We start from the raw sequence: 24,485 nt of genomic DNA, 5'->3' as shown, positions 1-24,485 counted from the left end.
TGTGAGATGACGCTCTGATTGGTTTATTTCACGTTATGCCCAAACCACACCTATGAATAATGAAGCTACTTCAGACCAACCCATTTTAGATTTGCGTCGGCCCACAAGTTACTTGCGTTTCGCGCTTGATACTTGCGTTTCAGATCGTTAAAATAGTTCCCACAGTGTCATTGTATCAGAGTCATCAGTTGTCCAGAGAATGCCTCATCTGACTTATTTCTTGGTAAAGATTTGCCAAAATCAACAATGTGATCTTGGTATTGCATGTATTTGCAAACCTATAGTTCAAACAGCATATTCCAGGAAACACAGGTTATTATGTATATATTCATAATATATTTATAAATCGAATGTGAATGGCTGAAAGTGTATTAGTGGTGGGAATTTTTCAGCGACTGCTTCAAGTTACATCGTTGCACCAGTAGGTGTCGACAAGGAACTGTCTTGTCGACTGTCATTGAATCAATCACTCAACCAAATAGTTCAAAAATACTGATTCAATTTGGGGTCAATTGGGAATTCGGAATCGCATATTAGCATAATACTCTTACTTTTTCTGCCATAGAAAGATATGGTAAAAACGCTAAGATTAGTTTGCTAGTATGATTTTCTGAATTCATTGGTTTAGTTGCCCCCTGTACACGCAGTGTCTGAATTCACTCACTTATTTTCATTCACTCTATTTCAGTGGAGTAATGTTGGGAATATTGAATGAGGTGATTTTAAATACAGCCAGCGTGTGTTCATGGGCGAGTCATTGAATTATTCTTTCAACCGATAACAGTGATTCATTCCAGAACATAACTGCCTAAGATTGTTTCAGATCAGTCACAATCCGGGTCATTTTCGCCCACTGTTTTATGAACACTAAGATTTCAGACATACTATTCTTTTGGTGTACTGTTTTTCGCCTACAGGTTTTCGCAGCCAGTGTCTCCTTCCGGGATACCAAGTGGGAGTTTGTATTCTCTGACTGAAATGCTGACAGAGATTTGGACAGATGGGTAGATTGCGCAGGATATCCAGAGAAAATATAACTCTCAGCCGCAACCCCCTATGGATGACTGACAGATGCTGTACTGTCTTTAACCACACCCCTTTCTTTGACTGATGGGATGTGTTTCTCATCCATCTCAGTGTGTAGAGAGCTCAAATTTTCGCCTCACACGGATTTGATTGGCAGTAATTCGTTTCCTGACTGCCCGAGAGAGAGAGAGAGAGAGAACGGTGAGAAAAGCAGACACAGGAAACGCATCACTGAACCCTGACTCCTGCTCCACAATCCCTCTTTCCCATCACCCCATGATTACACTATGAACTTGACCTGCCCTTTGGGATGGTTTTGATAGGTGGAAACACTTTTGTTTTAGCTGTCAGCATCTTCTAAACCGGTTTTTCCCAGAGTTTTTCCATTTTCCCACAGTCGCTTTTATAGCCCTTCGGTTAACACAGAGGTACCGGCGACCGCAGCACTGTTTGAAACACAATGGGCTCGAGCTCTTCACGCAATGAGACTCTATGCAAAGAGCTTTGAGACCAGCTTAACCAGGCTTTTTCCAAGCTGTGTAGGGCTACCTCAGCCCTTTGTGAGTTTTTGTGAATGGCCATTAATGTATTATTTACAGTCTTTCCTCCCTTTTGATCTCTCGCTCCCTCTTTCTCTTCCTCACTGACTTGTTTTTTAATCTCTTACGTGCTGGTAGCATCTTTTACCCTTCATTAAATATTTTGTACTTACCAAGTGCTCTCGTACCACTGATCACATTAGCTATGCTGGAGAAAAAAAGAGCTTACATAAGAAAGCCAACTGGGAGAGGTAGATACACAGAAAGAGAGAGATAGAGAGATAGCCAGGGGTCAGAAAAAGAAAAAGAAAGACCAACGGCCTTTATAAGCACACCTGTAGTTTTTTTTATATGTAAATTTGCAGTTGTGTGTTTGGATAAAGCAGCTCAGGAGTGTGAACTGCAGAAAGGGAAAAGTGAGAGAATTAACTATATTCGGAATATATACTACTAAACTACTTGTACTATTTCTGCAGAATGAAGCTTTATTTAAACAGAAGGAAATTTCTATAAAGCAAGCAACTTTGGTAACACTTTATTTTACAGCGTTTCATTCTGTATGTAACATGTACCTACTGTAGTAATGACAGTAAATGATGCATACTTACATACAACTAACCCTAACACTAACCCTCCTCTAAAAAAAATGATTCAGACCCTTCATAGATATGACACGTTTACATTTTGTTTACTTTAATTAAACGTCTAATTAGGAGTATGAGTCTAACATAAAATATTTAAATAGTGTCATCTATTAAATTTAAGTTTGATCAACTCAATTTAGAGTACATGTTGTTAATTAATATTACTCAGTAAATAAATTTATAATTACACTGTAACAAGGACACCTTAACAAAAAATGTTACCGCTTCTTATTTTTTTAGTACCAATAAAGTCGGCATGAAATGAAAATTCATCCTGATGGTTTTGTAAATGCATGTTGAAGATCTTATTGTGAATGATTCATCCACTCATGTTTAATGGATCAAAAGATCTGTCACTACTTCTGTTTCTTTGTGACTAAGTTATGTTGCATTGTCATGTTATTTTTATGCACATTTTTCACCTGAGATTCTTTATCCTAATGCACTTTTTACATGTTTTACATAATATTAGACTTCTGAATAATGGTAAAACAGTCACTTAGAAATTGCTAGTACATTTCGCAAATAATGTTAAAGAAAATGCAAGTAACACAATGAATTAAACTTGAAATTTTGAAATAGTGAGTGAAGTTTGAATATTGTAAAACATACTACAATACTTTTTGTTTTTACATTGGTTTTATATTTGCCTAAATGAGCAGAATACCTGACCTTCTATTTCCAGTGTGATTATTTTATCTTAAAAAAAAATAATAAAAAATTCACTGCAAAATAACCAATGCTATTTCCAAGATGATAACTTTTTTGATAAGGCTTTGTGACAACAATGAAGCATGAGACTGTTTGAAAGGTTTTCTTTTGCATACTGCATAGTACATACTGCTTCATATACGCTTTTTAAAAAAGAAAAAAGTTCATAGTATTACACAGTGGGTGGCTTTTGATACTTTGTATGCATGGGAGAGCCTGTATATGATAATTATGTTGTGGCATCACAAACAGACACTGACATACTGATGTGCTTCATTTGCATTTTTACACACACACACACACACACACACACACACACACACACACACACACACACACACACACACACACACACACACACACACACAGACACTGACATACTGATGTGCTTCATTTGCATTTATACACACACACATACAGCTCAGCGGGTCCATGACCTGAAACACCTCACCCGTCTCCTGTATCTGGTGGGGTTAAAGATTGTCCCTCAATGTCCACTTAGAGGAAGAATTAATGTCTATTCTTCTATTTTTCTGGACTTCGAGCACATGTTTGCTGATTAGGCATGTTGGGTTGCCAGGCACTGAATCATACATGTGCCATATGCTTAGAAAACTTGACTAATTTACTAGTTAAACGTGTCTGTGTGTGTTCGTCTGCGTACACTGTAAAAGTGCAGTATTTGTTGTGTCTTGGTTGTTATTCTGAATTTCTATATTGATCACTTTCAGTAAGTGCTGGAAAACTGTGTGAATATTAATGATAAAAGTAGGGCTGTCACAATTAAGAAATGTTTGACTGGCAATTAATTGTCATATAATAATTATTTGCCTCCATTATTCACGTCTCTTTGAAACATTATTACAATTTAAAATAAATGTTTCTATGTGAGTATATTTTAAAATGTACAAATATTTTTGTACAAAATGTAAAAATATCCCCCAAGGATTCTTTGATCAATAGAACAGCATTTTTTTTTAAATAGACTTTTTTGTAATTACTTTATGTCACTTTTGATCAATTTAATGTGTTGCTGAATAAAAGTATTTTTTTTAAAAAACTGTCAAATGGTAGTGTATATAGTATAGTTAGTATTAGTATTTTAGTAATGCAATAGTAATATATTTCCCCCCTTCTGGTTTAACGCTACATTTTAAATGTGGCTAAAACCTTAATTTTTTATTTCACATAAAGGACTTTGAGTTGGTTTGTGAAGTTGAAAGTACACAATGACCTGTGATTGACATAATAATGAATTCATGGAGCTTCCTGTTACGATGACAATGATCCGTGTGTGAAATGGCGGGATGTGCTCAACATCTCTCTTCGTCTGTCCTCCACAGCTGCGTCCAGCTTCAGCTTCTGTCGGGCTGCGCTGGACCACACAGTCTCCGCAGAGGAGCTGAACTATCAGCTGCCACGCAGGGCCGGAGGCAACCTTACCTGGCATGAAGGACGCGGGCAGAGGGTGACGAGGAGGACGGTCAAACTGCTACAGCAGCCCGGCACAGAAGGAGTACAGGTACACAACCACACTCCCCACAGGAGAGAAAGTCACTAATGACATCTCATTACCATCTTAAAGGGGTCATGACATGGATTTTCTTTAATTATTTTAATATGTTCCTTGAGGTATACTTATAATATTAGTAAAGCTTTTGCACAAAAAAAGAAAACAAATATATATACGGAAAAACTATTAATCTCAACTCTCATTCTGACCCTCTGTCTGAAATGATCAGTTTTTAAGGAGCGGCTCCTTTAAGGCTTGTCAGTATACGTCGCTGTTGTGATTGGCTAACGTCGTTGCATTGACAACAGTATCAACGCCCACTCGCCCAGACACAAACAAGCTGTTTAAACTGGACAGTTCAAAGTGAAGTATGTCAGAAACTGAATGCGCATCTGTATACTGTATCCAGTGTAGACAGCGTCAGTGATTATAATGGGCTCTAATTTGCTTTTGTCACGACATGACGTCCACATCCAGTGAAGGCAAATATCTAGCCGTTAAGCGACTAAATACAAGTGGGCGGAGCCTATGGTGCGATAATGTAAAACTATTCATCGATGTCTTGCTCTGGAGGCGGTCATATGCAAATATATTTGCCAGTGTGACATCACAGATCCTGCGATATCAAAACGAGACGCTTGATTAAATAAATGCTTTGTTTATAATAAGGAGGACATTTTAAGCTGTGAAACTTAAAGGATGTTTTAATGGTACAAAGACCTGTTATATGTCAAAAGATCAGGGCCAATTTAATTTCTCATCTCATGACCCCTTTAACTGTTTCCTTTGGATTTTCAGAAGAGATCTCAACAATGTGCTCAGATTTGCCTTCATTTCAATGAACTATATAACATATTTTTAACTTCATACCGTTAATGGTTGCCAACAGTTGTATTTCTTTATAACTTTTACAAGGACAAAGCTCTGAAGGTCATGCAGACGCTTGCTTGTTTACAGCATTGGCTTCATGATATTTGCAGTGTGTAAACTTCTCCTCTGATCTATTTGTCAGTGCTAGCCCTTCTTACCCACTGCACACCCAAACCATCATAACAGGCTCATACTCCACTTGTCATGATGAGGAAAATGCACCTCTGATGTCTGGATATTATAGCATCTCATTATAAGAACCATTAGCCAAGAATCAGGCTAAGCTTGATCTGAAGTGTCTCATAATACGCATGTTTTTTTTTCTATTACCAGAGACAAATGAGAGGCGTACTTGAAATTAATTAGTCCCTCTTTGTATGCATCAACCTTGAGGCCCATAATTATTTCATAAAAAAATATTTTCACCCATGATTTTAACTACCAGATTTGAGAAGCACGTTCTTTACGCTCTGTCTGTTATGTTGCGAATAATTTGAATTGATTTGAATGGAGTGAATTGGGAAAATATCCTTTTGTAATGTGTCACCTTAAAACAAAGGCTTATGGAGTGGCTGACAGTAGCGTGTGGTTATTATATGATAAACATATTTTTTCCCCCCGGTTGACAGCGAACTGTGAGGAGATGTGTGTGTGAATGGAGCTGCTCTGGTGTTCTGAGAATCACTTTAAATAGAACAGATTTTATGCATCTGTCCTGGTCTCAGGATTGGCTCAGATGAGCTCGGTATTGCATGAGGGCTGCTGGATGTGTGTGTGTGTGCGTGCGTGCGTCTGTGTGCATGTGTGTGCACTTATGTGTGCGTGTGTATGTGAATTGGAGAAGGTCACTGGCATGTATTCAAACACACAGGCTCACAGCTAACTGTTGAAATTCAAGGTTATGGCAACTAGAATAAAGAGCAAACTCTGTTTCTGCAGAAGGTTTTATCGCACCCTAATTTTGCTTAAAGAGGACCTATTATGTTTTTTTACGTTTTCAACTTTCTTTAGTGTGTAATGTTGCTGTTTGAGCCTGAAAAAGTTCTCTATTCTCTATATCAGTTAGCACTGTTTCTGAACTCCCATTTCTAAAACATGCAACGCAGTTGACCAATCACAACAGTGACGGTCAGCCGACCAATCAGAGCACATTGCATGTTTCAGAAGGAGGGGCTACATAGATACCGAAACTAAACAGTGTTATTGACAGACTGGGCTGGGTTTCTCAAATGCATTGTAAGCCCAAAGGCTGGAATACACTACACAATTTTTTAAATCTGAACATATTGTTATTGTATTTGTAATGCATTTTATTGCAATACTGGTGGATAGAGGACAGCTTCAGTTTTTAGTAGAGAAGAGCAGAGAAATCTAGACATGTGTCGTACTGTACATGACATGGATATTAAAATGGCCAGTCTTCGTAGTGTCCACAATTTGGCTCTATTCGTTAATTTTGTAATAAAATTTTTTCGTTGGATACCATCCATATTGAAACGAAATGAAAGCATGCAGAAGATTGGTGCGCAAACGGTAGCACAGGTAGGTCAGAAAACACACGAGGAGAAGCGTTAGTATAATGCAACCACAGACATTCGCGTTCGAGATTAGATTTCTCAGAGGACCGTTGAATTTGCCGAAAAACAGTAGGAAATTTGCCCTGGAATTGATTTCTTTGCATTTTAAGTGAAAATAGGAGAAAATATTTTACATTGGTTATTACACAGTTCTCTGCCTGACCCTGATTGGCCAATCACAACATTTAGCGATCTGATATTTTCTAATATTCTTGGTCATTCATGGCAATGCTGCATATCAGACCGTCCAGGTAACTGAAACCTCTGTACTGTTTTAATATCTCTCACATCACACCACAGATTCTTAGTTTATATGCAATACATCTTGAGTCTCCGTTATCAGTTGTAGCAGCTCAAATCAATATGTCCACATGTTTATTTATTTTGTCAGTAGCGGTGTAATAAGTGGGAAAGCATATGATTAGTAAGGGATAATGTGCATTCAGTTGGTGTAAGATGGCAGCAGCTACGTCTGAATGTAGCATAGCGCTGAATTAAACAACAGACACGTGTATTATCGTGCTTTACCAGTGAAGACAACAGAAAAATCATCACCTGTACAACCGAAGAATCAGAAAGTCTGAAGCCAGAAGACAAAAAAACGAGCATAAAGACCAGTAATTTTGTTGGCCAGGTAGGGGAATTGTTTATTGTGTAGACTGCCCTCTAAAACTCAGAGACGATCATGCTGATCCACGTCAATATATGGCGGTACAGGAATAGGCAAACTCGGTCCTGGAGGGACACTGTCTTGCAGAGTTCAGCTCCAACCCTAATCAAACAAACCTAATCAATGTCTTCAGGATTACTAGAAGGCTACAGACAGGTGGAGTTTCATTAGGGTTTGAGCTAAACTCTGCAGGACAGTGTCCCTCCAGGACCGACTTTCCCATCCCTGGTCTAACACCATTGATACTTAAAAAATACACAAAGAACATTGATGCTAACGCTAGCTAAAGAACTACGTGTTAACACTGAAAAGACATGTAGTGTAAACTATATCAGATTGAAACATAATGAGGAATTTGAGTCATAAAATGTTACCCACACTTCCCATAGGTAATTGCACGTGCACTTAAGGACAGTTTGTACTCAGTTTGAGCTCTTTGTCAAAATATTTCCTTCATGATGTTCTAAGTTTAAAAAAAAAGTAATTATTCTTTTAACATCCTTGACGCTAACAATTCATATGCTACTATTATATAATATCACCTACAGCCATCTGAGACACACAACCTGGTATTATGAAGAATGTTGTGTAATCATGTAGCAGAAGTCTAATTGGCAGTCTCACAAGCCCAGTCTCCAATGACATTATGACACCGTGATTGAAAATACTTGGTGGTCATTAATCCCATCATTACCAAATCATATTCTTAGATTAAACTTCCATTACACATGATTGCTCTTGGCATTGGTTGTGGGTATAGAGTCCAGTTAGAGCGGCAAAATGATTTCCTTTGGAAGAGGTTGTGTTGTGGCTTACTCTGACACGGCTTATCTCATGGGGCCAGTCCTGGCATGAAAATGAGTTCTGCTGATGGGATTTGTGTTAAAGATAACATTAATTTACTGTATTTGGCTGAAGACTGGTGAGGGAATGATTAGGGATAAACCTTTGCTATTTCAAGGTGAGCAGTGTCAGTTTGCTGTTGGCAAGATTGTCAAGGATAGAAATAATTAGGACGACCAAGACCATGACTAATGAACTATGTACGAGAATGGTTTCACAAGCAGTTTATATAATTACCTACTACAAGATGTTCTTGTTTTGAAGCTCATTAAGAAACACATTCTTCAGAAGATATGTAAAAAATTGAGGGGTGATTTTGGTTTTCTAACAAAGCTGGTAAAAATGATCTGGTCTGAAAAAGAGAGGATTTGGTAAAAGATTTTTAAAAAAATCTGCAAAATCTTGTAATATTCACATAGTACCTACAGTCCAACTTGAGTGCGTTGATCTCTCTCGGCCATCATAGAAAATACTATTTTGGTCTTTCTACTTAAAAATTTCAAGTTTAATTTAATGTGTTACTTGCCATATCATTGTAATGGTGTGTATTGTAAGTAAATCTACACCTACACCAGTTTTTTTATTCAGTGTACTCAGACAATGCAGATAAATGATGCCTTTAGTGAGGGCAGTTAAATCCTTATGAGGTATTCACACATCACCAGGTGGCTGTAATTGTGATTTTAGTGGGCGCTCCTTCTGCTGGATGAACATTTTTATTGGCACCACTGGCCACAGCTTTTGAATGTATGATCACAAATTGAATATATTAACAATAAAATAAGATATTTTTAGTACTCCCTTTTCTTGCAGCCTACAATCAAAATTCTAGACTGCACAGCTCTTGAATATCGTTGCATGAATCAAACTCACGTAGAATGCTTATCATTTCTGTTACACTTTTTCATGCATCGTTTTTTAAACATATGCTACAGTATGCAACTTTTTTTGATATTTTTTTATTATATGTTTAAATCTTCCGAACTTTGTTATTGCTTTACCCAAATAAAGCCGTCTTCCTGGACGGATTTCATGGGAAATTACATATACATGCATCATTCGCCCGTATATTATACATAAAGGCCAAAAGTTACATTGTGTAGCTTTAATATTTCCCTGAACGGGGGCTGAAACAAATCTAATAGAACAGTGGTAGCATTATCTTCCCTATTTTGCCTTCACTTGAATACAACATCTCACAAGAATTTTTTCACTTATAATACCTCAGCAATGGATGCTACCCAGCAAGCAATTTTGCGTTTAAAAGACGTCTAATAGCCGTCCAAACACAGCCCAGACGTCTAGGCTAATACAAGGCAAAATCTGGGCTGTTAGTGAAAATTTAATAGATGTCTAAACCAGAGCCCAAGAATAGACTCGTCATCAATTATAGAACAAAGAAAGGAAATGAGTGAAGAAATGAAACCAAACACTTTGTAATCACTGTTTACTTTGCTTACATGATGGAATATCGTACATATCGCAAGTTATTTTTGACATGTAACTAGTGCTGCACGATTAATCATATCGCAATCGCGATGTCAAGCCTACGCGATTATATGACGCAAAATGCTGCGATTTTATATTAAATAAACAAATTAGCGCTGTTAACGCAATTAACGCAGCATCTGTTCATTTTTGGCATCCTTTGGCTAGTGTTACATGATCCCGCTCTTATTCATGCAAATGCTTTTAAACCATTCATGCGCGATAAGACAAAAAAGAACGCGCTGTCAGTGAATGTCCTGACTCACAGAAAGACTCGCGCTAATATCGTGCGTGCGCACAAAACAGCATGCCAGAATACAGTTCTCTTTCGAGCTTGAACGAACAATAACACACACAATTATGCCAAAATGTCTTTTTGTCGAGTATCTTCATAACATAAGAGCAGTCTTATGATGAACGTGAAGAGTTGTGACTCGTGAGAGAATGAGGCGCGTGTGAGATCCGCGTCTCTGACAGGAGCGGTTGGTCTTAAAGGGACAGTACACAGTAGCCACTAATTATATCTGTCGCTAAAGTTAATCAAAGAACAAAGGGAACAGAGGAAAACACTCACTGCTCTTGACTAAAAAACTTTTTTCTTTAGGCAGATTATCACTAATCTGTGTGTGCATTTATTTTCCTTGAGAACCAAGCAAGTTGACTCATGAAACCATTTGTTTATTATATCGCAAATCGCAATATTGACCTCAATTATCGCAATATGACATTTTCCCCAAATCGTGCAGCCCTACATGTAACCAAATTCAAGGTTATTTTGTCTAGAAGTGTTTTACTCATAGCCGGACTATATTGGATCTATGGTTAACCTAGACGGTGAAATGGCGGCTTTTGCTTGCTGAGCCCCTATAGGGACACGGCGATGAAAAAGAAATGAAAAGGGAGGAAAAAATGTCAATGATTCTGCGTTTCCCCCAGAAACTTTGCATTCGCTTGCAAAAATGTTTGCGTTCACCCAAGGAACTTGTGTTCGCTTGCGAAGAACCCAAAGTTTTGCAAGCTCTGGTTGCTATCGGTCATGTTGCCAGAAATTGCCAACTTTCATTGATAGTGAATAGCTTCTGGCTGCTTTTGCTGTGTGAATGTGTGATTCTGAAGTACAGTTGAATTTCTGTTGGTGTAAAGTCTCATACGCACATGACATTACAGATGAAAAGGACGAGAGAGTGAGAAAGACAGACTAAATATGGGATTAATGGGAAGAGGAAAAGAAGTAAACTGTCTGATTCCTTCACGGGAACAATGCCAGAGCGCATACAAATGTTGTTTAGCATGCAGTGAGTTTAGTCCATTAAAGCAGAGCTGTGATGAGGATACCTGAGGCTGACAGCCAGAGGAGATTGGCCTCCAGATTTGTTTAGTTTCCTCATTACTGTGAAGGTTACCGACCCCATCAGCGGCACAAAACAATTTCGAAAAGCACACAGATTACTAAAAGTCAGCAAACTTGGCCAGTCTGCCATAAGTAAGCTGAATAGCTCAATTTTTTCACATCAGCAAGCAGTTGTTAGTTAATCTCGGATGAATTAATGAATGCCAATAAAAATGAGAAAGATGATTCCGAACTGTGAGTTTGTTTTCTCACCTTGCATATGTGAACAGATGTTGTGGTGACACTTTGAAACCTCATAATGAATGCAAAGCCACATCTGAAGTCTCAAATCAGTCACTTGTCACCAGGCTGAGATGGATCATTGAGTTCTTATGCATGTAAGCTGTTCTGGCGCAAAGGATTGTGGGATTGGAGGATGTCTGTAGAGAAAAAGAGAGATGGAGAGACAAGCGGGAGTGAAGGTTTACCTATTTGTATGAAAGATTATGTTTGCGTTGAAGGACGACATAACCAGATAGAGGGATGAACGGAAGAGCAACACAGATTTGAAGGATGTAAAATAGAAAGATTATGAATAGAGAGCTAATTAACTCAGAAATTAACCACTGAACATGATACTGTACATGTTCCAGGTAAAAAAAAGTAGATTTATACTAACGTTATTCTTTTTTTACCTTAATTATCTTTTCTAACCATAAAAACAATAGTTTACATTAAATACTTGAAATTAATCACAACAAATAAATCAATTTTCAGTCTGGAAAATGATGGCTGTAAACAAATAGATGTAAATGATGCAGTTACTACAGTCTCTGGCTGGCACATACATGCTAATACTGATCTGAACTAAAATGAACTAAATTTACTTATGTTACTGTAAATCTAATGGATATTCAACCTAACTGTTTTGAATTGAACTGATGAATTCAATTCAGTGAAACAAATTGAACTGACTTGACCTAATTAGGAATAAACTGATTTGAAGTTTAACTTAATTGAACAAATTAAGTTACCTGAATAGAAATGGGGTGAAATGAACTGAACTAAATTATTCTGAGCCCAGCTCAATAGAAATGAACTGAACTACAGTCAAATAAATTATACTGAACTGACATAAAATGAACTTAAATGACTTATGATTTAATCTGACATGCACTATTGTATACTAAATAGAAATGAATTAAAATAAATGATAATTAACTAAAATAAACTATTTAACTGATTTGTCCTGAATAGAAATTAACTGATCTGAATTCAGTTCAGCTAAATTATATCAGGTCAGCTGAACTGAAATGAACTGAAATGAATTGAACTAAATTGAAATGAGCTGGAGACAGGCAGGAAAACATTAGGCAGAAAGCAGTGGATTCACTTGGAAACACGAGCAGAATCTCATGTTTAAGTCAAAAAACAAGCAGCACAACAAGGTCAGTGTGACATCACCTATTTACATGCTAACAGACTCACTGTGTGCTTCAGACTGAGCCGGCTAACTCATTGTGATCTCTGGTTGTATCTGAGGTTGTAAGAGCAAAACGATCTCTAAGACAGGAGGAGCCGGTGGAATATTAAAGAGATGTCACCCGTCAATGCCTTTAAGTGTAATCCCTGATTCAGCTCCAGTGGGTAAAATCAGACATTCACTGCCAGGACATCAAGAACATATGCCAACGGGAGAATAAAGGGACCAGGAGCGAGACCGAGAGAAATACAGGACAGTAAAGGAAGAAGAGAGAGAGAGATTTAGAATAAATGAAAGGGACTTAGAGGACAGTTGAAAAAAGTTGGCAAAAAAGTCAAAGTAACGATTTTGGAGGTCGGAAAGGGGATGAAGAAAGATATAAAGGAATTCTGTGGCCAACTGAGACATTTTGAGGGGGAATTGAAATGAGACTCGGATGATGTTACTTCAATAATCTATACATATTAATCACACTTATTAAGAATTTATAGTAGAGGTTCAGAACATGAGCTCTAGAGGAAATATGAAGTAAAAAGGCATGAAATAATAAGCCGGCAGAACTGGATACACTCAGTAGAGCTCTCATGTATTGACTAGACTTCATAAACTCCCATGGGAACCTGATACAATCATTTACTTCAAAGAAATAGTTCACCCTTATATCATTCTAAACCTGTCAAGCTCCCATATACTATAAAGGTCCAGTATTATGGGATTGTTTTTTGGTGCCTGTTTGTTTTACTATTTAAAGTCCCGCTGTAGTCAATAATTGTATCCCTTAAAACTCAACTTTGATCACCAAAATGACATATTTAAACGTTGTGTTCCTGTGAATTTTTTTTCTCATGCCTTAAAATAGTTTGAACTCTACAGCCTTGCTTCATTTAGTATACGCGGATCCATGAATATGCGAATAAGCACTGCCTCCACTCACTCGCACAGGCTCGTCTACAAGTCGATGTATCAGAATGGTCATGCGTTTATGAATCGCTCCCTACAACGTCGGACACATAACAGTGATGATTAGACTTTGTCTTGACTACGTTATCAAACAGCTAATGATGTGTTGCTAACGTCACACAAACCATGTTCTCGTTCTCCATCTCAGAGTCAGACAGATGCAAAAAATCTAAAATCAGCATCCTTAGAAATGCTTTGAACAGCTCAGAGTATCAGTGGAGAAACACACATAGTTCATCATAACATCGGAATATACATCATATACATAATTCATCCGCTATATTGCTAAAAGTAGCCGATTTTTCATATCAACAGAAAAATATACGGGGATAACCTGACTTCTCTTGAGACTCCCCTGCTTCAGAGCGGTCATAGTTAATGATATGCCTAAGCCCGCCCCCCTCGAGACGTGATTGGTTACAAGGTAGTTTGTGACGTCAGAAACACCAGCGATTTCAAACCGCGTTTTTGAGACTGTCTGTGAGTCGCTGCAGTTTTAAAGAGAAAATACTCTTGAATTTGCACATGGTTTGTCTTAAAGCTACACTGTGTAACTTTTTAAGTTGATTCTTAGCAAAAAAAACTTTGTTCTATCAAAATGATATGTGCTCATTAATGTGTAATTACTTCCACCAACTAATCAAGTATTCACGTAAGCGTAAAATCTGCCATTTATAATACATACGAGTGAGTCGCTCGAATGGCGGCAGCCATGTTGCGCCTCCATCTTGAAAATACATTAGCCAAAGAGGGACATACCTGGAAATTCAAGCTTCGCCTTTCGTGACGAATGCGAGGGGGAGATTACTCGCGACTGCCGGCAGATTTGAAAGATCACGCCTATTTTCGAGGACATGTAGCAGAGTCGCCAAGGAAGCGAAAGAGAGAATTAAAACGTCAACGCGACAGCAAGACCAAAGTCAATATTGGAATAACTTTTCCCAGATGGAAAGAGCTCATGAGGAGCAAAGATTTTAAAACGGACGCTGAAGTTGCCTGCTTTCTTCTCGACAGGTAATTCAGCCTATTTTTGTAAATTCAAAGTTTTATAGTTGCTCGTCTAACCATAGCATGGTTGTGCATAACGCCAGAACGACCTCTAGTATAACTTGCGTTACTTTTCCTCGCGTCAATGGTGAAAAAGTATTGTTTACCTTGTAACATAAATCTGTGCTGCGACGGATCACAGGTGATGAATAGTTTTAAAGGCGCCGTTTTTTAAGCTATATAAAAAAAGGACACTGTAAATTTTAGTTATTTTTAATTGCTTTTACTTGTTAAGCCATGTTTTATCTTGGAATAATACGGCCACCGTAGGAGTTAAAACGCCCTCGGAATTGAAAGGAACAGAAAGTAATATTCACTGGGTAGTCATATACAATTTCACCGCTAGATGGGGGAAAATATCACACAGTGTAGCTTTAAAGCATATTAAAAACATAAAATTATAAACAACATTAAAAACTTGATTTTCACCACAGGGGGACTTTAAACCCAATATTTACAACAATAATATATGCTCATAATTTGTGTAAATTAATTCATATGTGCATAAATTCTTTTCTTTTTGAAAAAAATCTCTTATGCTCACTGAGACTGCATTTATTTGATCAAAATACAGTACAGTAATATTGTGAAATATTAATACAGTTTGAAATAACTGTAAATGTAATTTATTCCAGTGATCAAAGCTGAATTTTCAGCATCATTACTCCAGTCTTCAGTGTCACATGATCCTTCAGAAATCAGTCTTAAATGCTGATTTGCTGCTCAAGAAACATTTCTGATCAATGTTGAAAACACTTGTGCTGCATAATATTTTTCAGTATTCTTTGATGAATAGAAAGTTCAACTTCGGAACAGTGTAGTGTATACATATGTATAGCTAAGGAGGACATGACTATTCTTCCAATCATGCATCGGCGAGAAGCATTGAGACTCATCTCACAAAATGGCCGCCCAGTTTGGGCCGCCCCTCTCCTCACAGGTTCAATCCCCTGTGTGTTATTAATGACTGTATGTTTCAGGCTGGACAGAATCGGGTCTCATGGGTTCAAGGGTGGCTGTTTAATGCCCAGAGGCTGGCTTGGAAGAGATAGAGGTGATGGATGGCTAGGAAAGAGGGAGCGAGAGGGAGGAGGAGGTGTTGATGGTGAAGCGGTTCTCACCAGATCCTCTTTGCTTTCTGTCTCATCCTCATTCTCATTTCCCAGCACTTTCCATAAATATGGTACACTTTGGATACTATTTTTTGTAAACATTAAAGGCACAAATCTGTGAGAACTATTATATATGTTATATAAGCTACATATAGTTTAATTTAACCTAGCATGAAGGTGTAATAGCATACATGTCTGTGTAAATCAAGTCATTTTCCCTTGTTTTCCAGTACAGATATCTAAACATTCTTAAATCAAGATGCATTTATTTGATATGCAAAATGACATCAAATGAGATGAAAAATAATCAAAATAAAGTGAGTTTAAGCTTAAAACGAGAAAAAATATCTTCCAATGGGGTCAGAAAATCCACTTATTGTATAAATGTATTATAATTTTTAGATTTTTTAAATTTCGATGTTCATTTAAAGGGACAGTTCACCGATATATGAGTCATATGTCATCATTTACTCACCTTCGTGTCATTTCAAACCTTTCTTTCTTCTGTTCATTCTTCTATTTTTATAGAACGTTCTGAATCAAACAATATTGGAGCCCATTGACTTCCACTGTATGAACAAAAGAAAACAACAAACAAGTTTTGTGCTCCATAGAAGAAAGAAAGTCAAACAAGTTTGGAACAACATGAGGATCTTAATGATGACGGACTTTTCATTTTATGAGTGAACTATCCCTTTGTACCCTATTCATGTAAAGTACCCATACCAGCAGAAATATGAATCCTTTTACACAGAGAAATAATATGCATAGGATTAGATGACTTCTCTTTTATATTATATTCTGTAATTTAAATCCTTGCTTTTCTTGCCTATGCTTTTCTTTCATTTGCTTCGTCTCTGTGTATGACTTTCTTTTTTCTCATACTGAATAATGTTTTCAGCCTTTTCCACAGGTGCGCGCCTATATGTTGAGCCATCTTTCACTTACTCTGAAAATGTCTGAATCAGTCATTTTTTTTCACTCTCTTTTTCCCCTGTTTTGTTCTGTCTGCTACTAAAGTCAATACCTTTCTCTTTCTGTATGTTTCCTGAGTGAAAATGGGCTTTTGCCATTAGGTGTTGATTAATGTGTGACCTGCAGCTCTTGACAACAAATACTTTCTTTGCTACAAGAGTTGCCATCATTCTGACTGACCATAGTCCTTTTATTTGAAATACACACTGTCTTCTTGAAGGAATGATAGTACAGGTGCGTTCACAATTGCGAAAAGTCGATTGCGTCGATTTCGAAACTTTCACAGAGCAACAGTAAATGTGGCAAACACCTTAATAATTCAGTGCTTTCAGATTAATATGTTCAGTTTGTCAACTATTAAATAATGGGTAACACTTTAGTTTAGGGTTCAATTCTCACTGTTAACTAGTTGCTTATTAGCATGCATATTACTAGGATATTGACTGTTTATTAGTACTTATAAAGCACATATTAATGCCTTATTCTGCGTGACCATATTGTACATCCCTTCATCCTACCCAATATCTTAACTTAACAACTACCTTACTAACTATTAATAAGCAGTAATAAGGAGTTTAGAGGCAAAAGTCATAGTTAATAGTGAGAATTGGACCCTAAACTAAAGTGTTACCAAATAATGGCAGTCGCAGCAGTCCTCTGTGTAGTCTTTTCTGTAAATGGTTATAAAGCCTACTGTATCATATTTGATACGCAAATTTTGTTTTGGAAAAACATCCCCCTTCAGGTCGTGGGTCACGTGTGTTTTAGCTTTTTTTGTGTTTTAGGTTTTTAAAAAGTAAACAAGAATACCTTTTATATTGTTATTAATATTTCAAGATGAACACTTACTGGACTGAAGCAAGTTAGGTTTATTTGATTATCCATACATCATTTTTTTAGAAAAATCATGTTAAAATGTGAGTCTCAAATATAATCCATCAGGCTTTTGGGGAATGTTTATTTTAATATATTTTAACCATCATTAGCATTGCATTAGTTGTTTTTCCCTCCACAATAAAAACTATAGAACGTTGATCACAAAAACTAAGCATTTAAATATCATCTTACTTATACATATTAGTGGGAGATATAGAGCGGCTGGCAACTGAGATTAAAATTTAAAATTGAATTTTCTTTTCCCATTTCAGGCTTTACAGAGATATTTCCATCATTTGCTTGTTAACTTTGACAGCCCTTAGAAATAAGACATTGTGACTTATTGATGTTTTCCAATTTTCCAAGTTCCAAGGCACTTTCCACAATGTAAGTTTTAAACTTTTACTATAGTGTAGTAGTCACGATATATATCCTAGTAAAAGTTTTTATCACAGCTCCCGCTGTGCAAGAATCTGCAGCAGAGAGCCATAAAAAGTGTGTTTTGATGAATCTTTCTGCTCATTGTGGCAGTCAAAACAAAGTGTGCGTGTAATTACAAGAGCGTTGTTTACACAGAAGCATGCAGTGCTAGTTGTTTTAATTAGCGCTTTCAAAGAAAAACGTACTCTGTAAGTACACCCTGAAGATATGAAAGCAAAACATTTTTTCACATTCTTCTTGCCTACTAATCCAATCTGTAGTTTTTAAGATACATTTTTCGAGTTTAAAGCCTGGTGGGAAAGTTTCCTGGTTAGCATATGGACTAGAGATGTAGACACCTAGCATGCACACTAATACGCTGATAATGATGTTTCCCTACTCCACAGATCCAGCCGGGAGAGGCCTTCACTGTGTACCACACCAGCCCAACGCTCTCCAGCTTATGCAAACCAGTAGTGCTATGGACCCAGCAGGACGTGTGTAAGTGGCTGAAGAAACACTGTCCCCACAACTACCTGACCTACGTGGAGGCCTTCTCTCACCACGCCATCACAGGTACTGCACAGCTCTCTTCATGACACAGTACACGTTTGGATAACCTGCACATATTAGGGGATTTCAAAATTGTGTTTTTCAGACTTGGAAATGTCATGAAAACTTCTTTAGGATATTTTATAGACTTGATATAGTTCATGCATAGGTAATGTCTTATTTGCGAGGGAATCATTAGCTATGTTTCTATCCACCTATCTTTATGCAAATTTTTAGATACTGCCGGATGGAACTAGCCTAGAAACGCAGACGCACCCTAGCGGTAGCAAATTTTGTTTTGCAGCCAGTGTTGTCTAGTAACTCTCTGTTGGCTTGCGAGCTGGAAAAACCAAACTCTAGTTAGGCCAATCACATCGTGTATAGAGTCGGTGGGTGGGCTTAACATAATGACAGCAGAGTTGCGACGGTTCCCTGCTACTTGAAAACAAAGAAGAGCTGCTGCTGCTGGCGAACAGCGGTCTTTCGAATCGGCTTTGGCTGCGACTCTGGAAGACTTGGAGTTAAGCTTTTCTTTGAGAAAAGAACAAAGAACGGCACTGAAGTCATTCTTAAAAAAGGAAGATGTGTTCGGAGTTTTGTCGACCAGATACGGCAAAAGTTTAATCTATCAACTAGCTCCGCTGGTGGGAGAACGCTCTGGTTGGTTGAAGCGCTATTCTACTGCGTGCAGAGGGAATTTGAAAGACAACCGTTTATCCTGCCCCTCGGATTGAGCCCTGCCAATGGTGTGTTCCCAGACCCAACATCTTGATGTGGGTCTGGCTTGTCAGGCTAGGATGGAACGTCAAGATATGCATAAATCCAAAAAATTGAGGCGGATAATTTTTTTATCCAATAAGACGACATGCACATAAACTACTAAACACATTTATGGAATAAATCCTTTGATGCACAATAAAAAAGTCATGTGACTTTGCTTCAACAGATCATGTGATTGGATAACTGGACTAACTAGCAGACCAATTTCATTGCACAACATCTCAAATTTTGTGTTTGTCTTTTTGAAATGCCAGAGCCTAAGCCATCAAAAAAATCATCTAAAAGATTTGGTACAATGACCACCCAGATGTATCTAACTCGATTGCGTTCCCAAACACCAGGCGTCGGAAAGCAAGCTAGCATGACAGTGTTTCTTGCGTTTCATCTGCGGGCTCTGAGGCTCAAGTAAATGTGTACAAAAAAAAGATCCACAGTGGCTTCCCTGGTTGCAGAAACTTCCATTTTTATTACAGATATTTTGCACCAGTTTCCTAGGAAGTGACGAACACATTGGATGGAAATGCTGATTTATTCACAAATGTCTTATGGGGTTTAAGTACTAGAGGGGTAATAAGCAAACAAGACACACCTGGGAATGATCACAGAACTAATCAACTACAAAAACTACAAAAAGAACTACAAAAATGGCTCACAGGACAGGAAACAGGAACAGAAACAGGGTAAAATGCAAACTAAACATCCAAAAGGAATGCTATTTATAATCAATTAAAAAATCTAGTATAGAGTATAAATGTTTTTATTTTATTTTTTTTCCCGTGTGTTTCAGTTAACGTTAATTTTATTCCAAGTAACAATTTTAGTTTTGGTTAGTTTTATTTAATTAATGATAATAAACTTGATCAATATGAACCAAAATTAATTTTAAATCTGACTGTCCAGTAATTCTTTTATGAAGCTGCCGAGGATAATCACGGATCCGCAAAGCCTTAGCCTGGTCTCTCTGAGGAGCAGCTTTGGCAGGACACATCCTCTAACACACTCTCATCCAACTCCCAGAGCCGTTCTCTCACTAATGGACAATTATACACCGTAATGTTGAGCCATTTGTCAAATCACAGTCATTTCCATGAGGCCTCACCATCTAGGGGTCACCGGAGCGGAGCTTCCGAGTAATAAAATCATTTTACACTGCCATCCGTACATTTGTTCCTGGAAATTTAGCAGTGTTGAAGAAGGAGCCGAGTCTAAATGGATTTACCTAAGGTGGACATTCACAGCCTTTGTTGTTTGTAATATTTGTGATCTCAATCTCATATGAGTGTCAGGCCATATGAGCCATGTGACGTCTTCTAGCCAATCAGTAAAGAGTTGTGCCTTAGGATGGATGGTTTGTATTGGGGACAATGACATATATCCATGATAAAGAAAAAAATCTAGTGGTTCACAAAAATCACATGGTTGAAAAACTTTTATGCCACTTTCAAGAAAAGTTAACAATATATGACATTTTACAACCTGAACAAATTTTCGGATATTTTAAGAGACGTATTGACACACATTCGTAAGAGTCTTCTCTATATTTTAATTTCCTGTTTTCTGTTTTGTTTTCCCGCACATTTATTCATGTTGGTCATGCCACATGGTTTTGATTTGGTGGACAAAAATAATATTTTAACAAAATCTTACTTCTAAAAAGTAATAATGAAAGATTTAGCCAGGAATTTTGAGGAATGTCATTCTTTTAATGATGCCTTTTGTCTTCATTATGATATTAGGATAGTTGGATCAGCCTGACATTTTTTGCTTTATGCCACCCCAAAAAAATTTCTTCAGAAATAAAAAAAAATTCATCAATGTTTCATTAATAGATTAATATCCATCAAATAATACTAAATAATAATAATTACCATCATTGAGTTGACCCATTGTCATTTCTTGGTTTTAAGCACTCAACATTCAAGAATATTCAGTATATGTGTTTGTGCATATATGTAGGCCTATATGAAATTATAATCAAAGTTTAGCCTGTAGATCAAAATCAATTGTGATCTAGCGGGTCATTTTTTTCTCCTGTGCAGTCCCTGGTGCTTCTAACGTTCGTATGTGTTTAGGGATATGTGCGTGCATGCCGTGAATCTTCCTGTCCTTCAGACAGTGACGGTTGAGCACAAGAACTCATTTTAGCAACATTACATTTAGTTGGGTTGGAGTGACAAATGTGTGCCCCCTCCAAATGCCCCTTTAAGTAATTCATCCGGGCGCCGACACTGGCTAGAGGCCTTATTCTATTATCGGCACTATTATTTATTGCTTCATATATCAAGCCTCTTTCTAAGATGGTGTGTGTCTCTAAGTGAGTGTTTGCGTGTGTCATTTTCCCCGGGTCATTGGCACTGTGGCTTGAAGCACTGTTACACACACTGTAAAACACTGACTCATGTCAGACAAGACCGCCGCTTGCTTCAGGCGCTGAGTGTTTCTGCTCCAGCATAGTTATTGGTCTTTTGAGTCAGATGTTTAACAGCTGCAAGTGTGAATTGCCTTGCACTGCGTCCACATTCATTTCTAGCAAGTACTGCATCTTTTAAAATGAATCTTGAAGAGCCCATGGAATCAAAATTGCAGTTTTGTAGCTGTCAGTCAGTGTCTGTTAACTTTAAAGGGATACTTCAGGATTTAGCATTAAGCTTTGTATCAGTAGAAAACCCGTAGTGTTTTCGAATTACCGTGCTTCCCTCCCTCATATCCCCCTGAGACGAGAGATTTATGGATTTTTTGTCCAGAGGCTAAAGACTACAGCCAGTAGTAGGTGCTGTCCCGCATGTTTTCAACCCGCCCATAGAGGGTGGGATCTCACTCACAGAATGTACACATAGTGTCAGCCGTCTTTCTTTGGAAGCTAAGCTAACAGGCTCTTGTCCTGTGGAGAAAGCTGAGTAGTAGGGGTTACCATTCTCTTTTTCCCGGACATGTCCGGCCGTCGAGATCGTCCAAAATGTCCGGGATTCAGGTTTTGCTTTCTGCAGTCGCCATTCATTGTTTACATGCACACCTTTTGTTTCAATCTAACTGAATTCATTCCGATTGGTGAATCTGAATGCAGTGTTTACATGTGCGTTTTAACATTGCTAAGAAAATTCCCGCTCCTCCGTCGCTCATCAGTAATCACGCCACCGGCCTCGCGCCGTTCTCCCGCGCGCCTCAGTCTCGTCCTGCTCGCCACAGTAAACATAATGAATGGCGACTGTAGAACGCAAAAGCCTAATCCCGGACATTTTGGGCGATCTCGAAATCCCGGGCAAACTCGTCACCACGGAGACTCACTAGTAGCCTAGTCTTGTTGTTTAACCGCGCGCTCTTACCGGCAGGCGTGGCTTGGGAGTGGCCTCATAGAGCAGCGAAGCAAGTGCATTCTGGGAGTTGTTGTCTGTCATCCACATGAGCCAAAAATTAATTTTCTGGCTTTTCTCAGTCTAGAAGGCTCCAAACAGACCAAAATATTGATGACATCAAAAATACATTACAAAGGCAACTTGTACATATAGTGACTTAAATACACTTCTTCTATAATAAATATGTTTTTACTTTGGTAAAGACCAGCAAACTGCTTTTATAGAGGTGGTCACACTTACTGATGATCAGTTAATCAAATTTTTATTACACATTTTATTGGCAGCACCAGACCGCTACTTACCCTCTAAGATCCTATGGAAGCAGTAAGGGCGTACTTAATTTTTCACACGTCTTCTCCATTTTGGCCTAGTTTTTGTTAAATAAACCGACACAGTGTAATATGTCATGTGTTGTTGTTCATCCGAGATTGTATTTAATTAGTTTTAAGACCTGCCACCTGATATGTGAACCCTGGATCACAAAACCAGTCTTAAGTCGGACGGGTATATTTGTGGCAATAGCCAACAATACATTGTATGGGTCAAAATGATCGATTTTTCTTTTATGCCAAAAATCATTAGGATAGTAAGTAAAGATCATGTTCCATGAAGACATTTAGTAAATTTCCTACCGTAAAGATATAAAACATTTATTTTTGTGAGTGGATGCAGCACAATCGCGAACACAAATGGACAACTTTAAAGGCGGCCAAATATTGTCCTTTCCTAACAAACCAATCAATGGAAAGCTTATTTATTCAGCTTTCAGATGATTTATAAATCTCAATTTCAAAAAATGTACCCATATGACTGGTTTTGTGGTCCAGGGTCACATTATGTAAAACAATACAATTCAAAAGGGTGTACTTTCCTTTTCACATGACTGTATATGGAGTTTGTTATTGTCATCGACTAAACCGTAACCAGTTTTAATGCCTAAAAAAAAGTTTAAATATAGGCAATTTTAGCAAGGACTTACAGTAAATTAAACTATTGAACTATTGAAATGATCTGCAGCACATACTTACATTTATGATTGTTAAATTAAATGATTGATCAAATGAATGAATGAATGAATAAATGAATAAATAACCAGACCTTCATGAAGATCAATAAATCTCTTAAAATATCTGATCATTTGACAAATCCATGTTAGTTCACCTTTTAAAAATAACTTTTTAACGCTCAAAATATATTTCAAATGTTTTTGAAAAATTATGAAGTCTTCAATCTTTGTGTATTTAAAGTGTACTTTCTATATTTAAAAGATTTTCCTTTTATATATCTTATGTACTCTCTTATTTGCAGTGACCCCTTTAGCAAATCACAATTTTGCTGGGATGGATGATATATTTTTATCAAGTAACTAAATGTCTTTTCAGTCTCCTTGTTTGTTTGTTTGTTTTTTGTCAAAAATATAAGATAAATCAAAAGAACAGTGTACTTTTTTAGGAGCAACTGTTCTTCTTTTTCCTCTATACTCCACTTCATCTTGTTTTTTGACAGCGCCTCTATCACCATCTTCAGGGCATTATTTGGGAGCACATTAAACCTGTCTGAAGGGAATTCATGTCTGCTCTGTTCACCTGTGCTGTCTGCTTCTACACAAAAGACTCAGACAAACAGCAATTCTGGATAAAGTGTTTCTGGAGGGCTGAATTTAAAAGCACTGAATTAGCGTGTGTGCGTGCGTGCGTGTGTGTTATAGAGGTTCAC

At 37.6% G+C, this 24,485-nt stretch overlaps 1 protein-coding gene across 2 annotated transcripts in view; it reads left to right on the top strand.

The window, feature by feature from the left end:
• The window catches only part of samd10b (sterile alpha motif domain containing 10b), a 68,824-nt gene that overhangs the window by 22,480 nt on the left and 21,859 nt on the right, over positions 1–24,485 (top strand). For both annotated transcript variants that reach the window (XM_084428977.1, XM_084428978.1), the window contains exons 2-3: positions 4,264–4,442; positions 18,492–18,660. In XM_084428977.1, the coding sequence (XP_084285103.1) occupies positions 4,264–4,442; positions 18,492–18,660 (348 nt within the window). The remainder of the gene's footprint in view (positions 1–4,263; positions 4,443–18,491; positions 18,661–24,485) is intronic.

This window comes from Rutilus rutilus (genome assembly GCF_951802725.1).
Source record: "Rutilus rutilus genome assembly, chromosome: 13".
Taxonomy (NCBI): Eukaryota; Metazoa; Chordata; class Actinopteri; order Cypriniformes; family Leuciscidae; genus Rutilus; species Rutilus rutilus.
This window is presented reverse-complemented; position numbering and strand designations above follow the sequence as displayed.